Raw genomic sequence first — 8,228 nt, forward strand, 5'->3', positions numbered from 1 at the left:
ACCACATGAGTCCAGCTACCGTCGTAGCTACTGAGAATCGCTGCGAACTCGCTACGGTGAAGTTTCTTAAAAATAGCGCAGAAGACCAATTCAGTTGACGGTCTCGTACGAGGCTAAGGTGCTGGTGGGTATAACTGGAAGTAATCTCAAGCAATAAATCATTTTTTTTATTTGAGCGTTTCATTATCTACAGTGGAGACAACCCCGTTACTTCTTCTCGCGCTGCTTGCGGTAAATTGCATCAGAGGGGCTCGCATCTTGGCTTCCGCGCCGATAGAATCTTACAGGAGGTAGCGTGTCAGTCTCCATGACAACATGTTTCTTTTTGCGCCACTTTGATGACCGGTAGTACATGCACTTGGTGCATTGGCACTGCTGCCATTGAAGCTTGTTAGCTTGCTTCACCATTACATAGATGACGTTCATAGTCATACTCAGATACACAAAGATAGTGTAGCCACGCTTTTTGTGAAACCCATCCTTCTTGTGAAGGTAAACTGACTCTTTATCAACAAATTCGTCCGTCTTCATTTCGTTGTAGCATTTGAAGTGCTCATCGAGCTTGGTCCGCGTATACGGAAGGTAGACTTTCAAGAAATCTAGGCGATCGTGAAGGTGGTTGCGCGTAATCTACACATATCGATAACAAATCAGCCACTGTATTCAACTGACACAGATCTAAAAATCAGAGTCGTAAATCCGAAATTTCCATGGAGGATCGAAGCCATCTCAACAGCATGATGTATTCGTGAAGAAGGTGATGATTGCCGGCATAAAGCCCTGTTTAACACTGTACATTTGTTTCACTGGGAGGGTCCCAACGAAATCATCAATTACGGCATAAGAGCCAAAGCCGTGCTCACGCTCCTTAACAACAAAACGCGTCAGCGTAGACACTAGTATCGGATAATAAACGTACTCAGCGTACAAGGTGATCAAGCGAATAGAAAACGGGGTATAAATTGTCGAATTCGATAGGCTTGCGAGTGCCGACAGTGAATCACGCAAGGGCCTGGCTTACACAAAAACCAATAGCTTAGAGCTGTAAAAACGAGGGTATAATACACGCACCATGTTGAGATTGACGTCAGAGCCCTCATTCGGGCACAGCATCTCCTTTGGTCTTGGTAGCTGATTAAACACGCTATACACTGGCACGTGTGAGATTGAACGACAGACCGGGTCATCAGACTCGACACGAGTCATCTTCACGGGAGACTGCAAAATCTAGACTGAACGGAAACTAAGCACATGCAAGTTGGGTGGCACTAGAATATCGCTTCACAGCTGCCTTACACTTTTTTTAGTAAAATACACAAATTAAAATCTGAAGTAAGGGTACGTGCATCTGCGCTTGTTGACTTGAAAATGAAACTAGAGCGAGTTTAGCCTTCTCGCTAAGAGGTTCGCATTGAGAAACAATTATAGAGCTGTTGCCGCTAGTCATGGCAACGCAGCGAGCTCGGTAGAGCTTCGTAGCTACTTCTACTACCGTCGCCACGTTGTAGGAGCCGATTGGTTCTACAAGCGCCCAGAAGTTTGTGCTGCACCTCTAGTACTGAATTCGCTGACGCCTAGGCAGGAAAAGGATACGTAGACCCCGGAGTTGGTTCTTGACAAGTAGGTCGAGTACGTGTCAATGATGTCGGCGATCACGGGCGGTATTTTTGTGCCACGCGAGTGCGCCTTGCAGTGCATAACATGTAGATCTCATCAGGTGGAAGAATGAGCTCTGTGACCGCCTCTTCACCGGCATACTCAGCTGCCCTACCGGCGGGGGCTGGTTCTCAAGCCCACGTAGCGATAATGCATTCTTTCCGGCTTCATAACGGAGCGTAGACAAAGCCACAGCCCTATATAGACCGGAGAATGTCCTCGATGCGGGAGGCCGTTTCGGGCCTGGCCGTTAGCAGATAGAGCCACATGGCTTTGATTACACCCTTAAGCATGGTCAGCACACCGTCGACCGTCGATGCGGGCTTGCACTTGACATCGATCCTGCCCAAATGTTGTAGTGGAGCTGCGTCTGCGGATGTAGCGGTAGCGCCGCCCAGGTTGTCCAACTCCGGTGATTGTACATTTGAGGCACAGTTTGTGTACGCCACACGGATCAAGAGGTCATGTAGGCCACGGTACTCCCCTTATTGACTTTATTTCGTAAGCGAAAATTGGCTGAGATGGCTTCCAGCCAATCGCTATCCAGAAAAAAGACAGTGCAAAATGATACTTAAGGTACTCTTCTGCTCCGGTTTTGCACAAAACCTCTACAACTGCATAATATTTGGACAAAACCTCGCACATTTTCTGCTGTAGGAAGGTACTTGAAGTATCCTTTTAGGGCGTTGTACTTGAAGTTTGTATGGTGTCTCTTCAAATAGAAATGTATGGCGTTAACGATAGGGTTAAATTAATGAACTCTAAGCCAATGATTTTAGAGCGACTCTAATGCATGAAGAAATCTACTCTCCACCAATTTTTTTATTGTAGTTGAGACCATCAACGCTTAACTGCTCATTCTAAAAATATCTGAGTAGCTTTGACATATCTTTAGTGTGGGGCATTACATGTACCTCTTCCCTGATGGGTCCTCAATTGACACATCCAGAATCGATCCATGGACCAGCAGTATGCCAATCCATGCTTCGACCAATTGAGCCGTCAGCACATAATAAAGTGACGCGCATGCATATATATTTGTAGCTGTATAATCTCCACCTGACCTGTGCGTTCTTCAAAGTTAAGAAGTTTGTTCGTAGAATAGCGCCTAGGCACTCAAAACGAATAAAGCGCTCACTGGGCGCTATATTTTATTAGTATGCCTGGGCGCTCTGTGCGGGGTAAGACGGTAGGATATGTACCTAAGAGAAAGTCGCAACTTACGACGTACATGTTATTAAAATGTTTGTAAGGTCGTTGTCTACCCACATGAGGTTAGGTATATATATTTACACAGGTGTAATATAGACTTATTAATAGTCGTAAGTTTTACAGCTTCGCTTGATCCTGTTGAGATTGAAAATCGTAACATAGAGGATTGCAGTAAACGCAGTGCACAAAATTGTTGGATTGGGAGCCCAATTAGTTCAGAAATTGCAAGACATAAGGTACGCTGGCTCAAAAAATGTTTTATGTTATCGCAACGTACATGGCAGCTGATCATTGTGGTTCTACAGGTCGAATTCACTATCGCCTTTGCTACGCTCATCAGGATCTCCACGCAGCTCGTCGTCCGCCTCACACTCTTCTTCACGAAACAGCTCACGACGTGTTTTCTTGCGCACACCTGTCTTCTATCCAGGGCGCCTGAGGACAACGCCCTTGTCCAGGGTAGGTAGGATGACGAGCCCACACTCAAAGTCATCGTGCCATATTTAAAAGAAGGTCTTCATCGTGCCTCTGTACTCACATCTTGCTTCTGGGCACAGGTAACACTTGGGTATATAGAGCAGTTCTCACAGTAGAAGTGTGAGCAGCTCTCACAGTAGAAGTGTGAGAGCTGCTCTATATACCCAAGTATGAAACGACTTCTTGCGGTCGCCTCAGAGCAATCCGCATGCTTTGCAAGCTCCCTGGCGCCGTTTCTGAACTCCAGATACTGTAACACAGTCGGCGAACTGGATTAGGGAGTGGCCGGCGCGTTTTCGTCGGCGCTTCATGCCTCCTGGTGACGGTGTGGTCGCCTCTCCTGCAAGATCATGCTCCTTCAGCTGCACCAACTGACTGTGGGACACAGCGTACCATTCCCCACGCTTCTTCACCGGTGTGATAGCCAATTTACAAGCCGCTTTGTGTGAGATGTAGAAATTCACCATTACCAGATCAATGGGGCCTAAGAATAGGATCTTGTAATATTTTGCAAAACGAATCGAAGATTGGATCGAGAAGGTTTGGAGGCGGAGTTGGCCATGTACATCCACTGCGCACATCCATTCCTATTAATCGTTGACTGCCCTCGGGCACACCACGGTCGTTGGTCCTTCTCCTTTCACGCTGTGATTGATCATAGGCGTTGTCAGCACGGTTTCAGGACACAGGTAGTGGACCGGTTTACGGTCCCATCAGTGGAAGACGATCATGCTGGGAACAGTCAGCGAACGTGAAAACATCAACGATCCCCGCAGGATACTTCTAGGTCGGGTCTTTCGAGGCTCAACAGCGTTGCAGTCATACCGCCCCCAAGTCATTATCAACCCCACGACGTACACGTTCAACTCATTAGCCAGCGGAATAGATGAATAGAAGTGGCCGATCGTGACTGCATGAACGGCTTGATGGTCATTTGCGAGCGCAACTTTGAGGCTTCGGATCACCGCTGTAGCTTCCGTCTTATGATCAAATGCGTCGGTCTGAGTTTCGCGAGCCTTCATCTTACCAACGTAAATCTCAAATCTCCAAAGTAAAGACATAATAGAACGAGGTCAGCCTGAAAATCGTAGCTTACATCAGTGAAATTTCAACAACAAAACTGAGTCTCAGATGTGGCAGTATGCTGTCTTGCTGTCATATGTCATAAACGTTTTGGAGTCGTACCTATGCGGCTTGTCTGGCATGAACATTCTCATGGTGTTTCGTCTTGACGTCGCTGGCAAACACCCCCCTCATCGAATAAAATCACTCCAACCGGCCAGGAAGCGCTCGTGTAGCTTCTCGACAACCGGGCGAAGCGTTAACTTATCACGAGTCCCACAAAATGCAAGTCTCGCATAATGCCTTGACAGCGATATCGTGGCATATACCTGCCAAAGGCGCCGGCGGGAACGGCACCGTCTTCCGTCATGGGCCAATGCTGAGAGAATCGCTGTAATGGTCGGCTCAGCATGTGCGCAACTAGCAGACCCATCACGTGGAGAAGCTCGTGCGTTGCGTAGGCTCACTTCATTCGAAGCCGACGCCGTATATGCTTCACGGCTTCCGTTGTCGTCCCTCGTCACTCGGTCTGCTTTACGCGCATCCGCTCGGCTCTGGGGAGGATCATCTGTGAGTAGTAGCCATTGTTTTCTTCGCAGATGTTGACCCACATAAATTTTGGGGCAAAATAGAAGAAGGTTTTGAGTGACGAATGGCAGCGGCTCCGATTCAGCGACTGGCTGTGTTTTTTTAACGGTTAGACCAGCTATTTTCTATTATTCGAGGATTTTTCGTCGTAACTTACGACATTACGAAACGTACGTTACGACGCTGAGAACCAAGGGTTTATAGCTGATTTAAGCATCAAATTGTCAATTTCCAAATCGTACCTAAGTGACCTACGGTCGACCTTGTGCTACCCCTCAACTTGAAGAAGAGCTGGCCAACTGGATAATTGAGCGTCGCCGCCTAGCGATAGCCGTGACGTCGAGCCAACTAAGCGCTAAGGCACTTGGTATTGACCCTATATTCTCAAATCGTTCACTTATGTAGCCATCTTGTTCTCGTACGAGGCTCGCACCCTCAGAAGTCTACGGAAACGAAATCCAACGTCGCAAACTTGCAAACCGGAGCGAACTAAGTACGTTATAACACCGTACTCTAGCTCGCCTATCGAAGCGTACGACCTCGCCTCTAAATACGATAGAGTCATCGATCTTTAGATCCCTGCCACAGGCTTCGTGGGCGTCACAGCTTCGACCGCCATCGCCTTCATCGCACCTCACGACGTCCTTGCCAGATATCCGGTATGCTATAATTCGCTCCTGTATCACTTATTACGTTTTGTTATTACTAACTCACTTATTAATATACACAGCGCTACGTACGATCATGTGCTTACTGGCAACCGGACGTCCTCCTGCACTTCGAGGGCCGTTTCTCCTTCTGGTCAGCGCTCTTTTTGAAATCCGTTCACGGAGACTCGATCTGCTTCTCCCCCTTCCGAACTCGATATGATTGGCTAAGATACGAGCTAAGGGCCCAGCCCTTCGATGAAGTCGCCTATAATCGTGCCCATCATTTACATTTGATAACTTGTGAGAGGTCCAGCTTTTCGAAGAAAATTTGGGGTTTAGCTCATCGAGGAATACGATAGATACTTTTAGCGTGCAAAAAATCCTACTCCGTTTAAAATAACGATAAACATGGAGCGGCATGTGTGGCTTCAAAAACACATTGACACTATTAATAGTTGTGGAAATAATTAGAAAACAATTTACAATGCGACAAGAATTGTGGCGGGGTCATACCGCACCTTGCGCTAGCGAAAGTGGCTTCCGAGAGTATTCAACCTAATTTATAGTTTTTTAGTATTAGAATTGTTTTGATACATGAACCGTTTGGCGGTGGTCCGGGCCACCATAAAGGCCCGGCACCCAGATAATACTGAAGGCAGGCATTCCGAAATAATCATTGTATTGCTGCTTCAATACAATAGTTTACACTATATTATTGATTTTTACAAATTGGATGACTTTTTCCAATTAGTTATTTTGTATTTACAACAAAGTACTTTATTTTTTCGTAGAATCTAGTTTTTTCTGCTTTGTTTTGCGTAAATAGAGCAGTCAGATATTATGACTGCGAGCACTAGATAATTAATTTTGGTGAGCTTCAATGTCGCATCGATATGAAGTACAAACGTAGACGGGTCGCGGTTGGCCTGCCTTAATCGCGCCTTTGTTGTGATGTCCAGTAGAAAGGGGTTCGCGTCGGATCCATTGCCAACGTACGATCTTCCCTCAACGTCGAACGCTCCGTCTGCTCGCAAATTGTGTCTCCTCTCAGCGAAAGAGGTCAGGATCAGTTGCAGAAGGCTCAAGAAGACAGAAGCGTTTTATGATAATCACCGTCTCGATGTGGAATTTCATAAGTCGGATTTCGTCTACGTCCGTGCTAACCTGCTAAACAAGAGCTTCGCCAACGCAGACTATGACGTCGATAAGGATTCAACGGTGAATAAGCTGTGGCCACTCTGGTTCGGTCCATTTGCTATCGTCAAACGAGTAGGCAAGACTGCCTACAAGCTATTGTTGCCGACCGTACTCCGGTCTCATGATGTCTTTAATGTCGACCAGCTGAAACGTTCGGTGGGGTGCCCACCGGAATTCAATGGTCGACCCTTTCGTCGCGCGGCACCAGTTCTCTTCGACGAAGATGGTAATCGAATCTACGTCGTGGCTGCCCTGCTGAAAAAGCGTCGTTACCGCGGTCGAGTTCAGTATCTCGTAAAGTGGGCTGGCCTGCCAATCCAAGGTCGCACATTGGGCAACGCTCTTGACAGCATTTCGCCAGCGCGAGCAGCAACACGCTACATCAACTTAGGTGGCGGGGATTGTAGTGTCCCGGTGATACCATCTCTATTAGCGTGGGACCAGTCCAATGGCATGCGTGAATGCGAGGGACGCTACAGTGTCGACGAAGGTATGTGTGAGTTGCTGCCAATGCCAAGCTGCAGATAGCCAGCCAGGTCGTAACAGCCAGACATGACAAGATTACAAGACTGACAACAGGAACGTGAAAGCCGCTCAGCCTGTCAGCAGTAGCTCACGCGGACGTAGTCGCCAACGACCTTCGCCAGCTTGATATTTGCGCATCTATTATATTTGCACTTCGTATTAGAGACATATATAGCAGCAAGGTTAGCTTTTGTCTTTAACATCAATTCATTCAGTCCACAATTTGCCGTCTTCTGAGCAAGCAACACTACATCAGTGCTACTGCTGTACTCAGCATAATTGATAACATCACGGCTTTTATTTTTTGAGTTGATTACTTCGCCGGGAAACTTTCATCCACCGAGCTTTAATTTTTTTTAACAGTAAACCTCTTTTTTAGCTGACCCATTCGAAGCGCAAGACTGCCGTTTGTACCTCCAGAAAACGATTTGAATTAAGTTTAAAGTAATATAAAAGAGCGTGTACCTGTTAAGAAAAGTAGTGGACAGGGCTACCGATTGCAGCAGGTTTGCCGGCAGAAATTACAAGAATCCTATTGGCTGGTGAAACATGCAAAACATTTGAACCGTGAGGACCACTATATCACAGTTTTGACCCGTCGGCATCATGTTTTATCTTTAATAATAAAAAGATTAGCGCTGTTTTTCGGGTCAGGATCGTCCTACTAGGGCATAGAGGTCGGATTCAGTACATCAGCAGACTCAGAGCGAGCTCACACTTAAGGCTACAAAGCATTCATACAGCTCAACACAAGCTTACTCCAATTTCTCATTTCGGGAACTATCACCTGATGAAACGGCGACGATAGATACCATCCAGTATCGACGATACAGCTAAGATACCGTCTGACACTTTTTCTAG

General features: G+C 46.7%; 1 protein-coding gene across 1 annotated transcript; it reads left to right on the forward strand.

Moving 5' to 3' along the window:
- Positions 1–1,639: 1,639 nt before the first annotated feature.
- PITG_09108 (uncharacterized protein) lies at positions 1,640–3,461 on the forward strand (the record flags this gene model as incomplete). The annotated part of the gene is made up of 5 exons (XM_002903387.1): positions 1,640–1,680; positions 2,016–2,122; positions 2,815–2,837; positions 3,174–3,327; positions 3,445–3,461. The coding sequence occupies 5 exons, from the start codon at positions 1,640–1,642 to the stop codon at positions 3,459–3,461; spliced, it is 342 nt and encodes a 113-aa protein (XP_002903433.1).
- Positions 3,462–8,228: the final 4,767 nt, after the last annotated feature.

This window comes from Phytophthora infestans, genomic scaffold (genome assembly GCF_000142945.1).
Source record: "Phytophthora infestans T30-4 supercont1.14 genomic scaffold, whole genome shotgun sequence".
Lineage (NCBI taxonomy): Eukaryota > Oomycota > Peronosporomycetes > Peronosporales > Peronosporaceae > Phytophthora > Phytophthora infestans.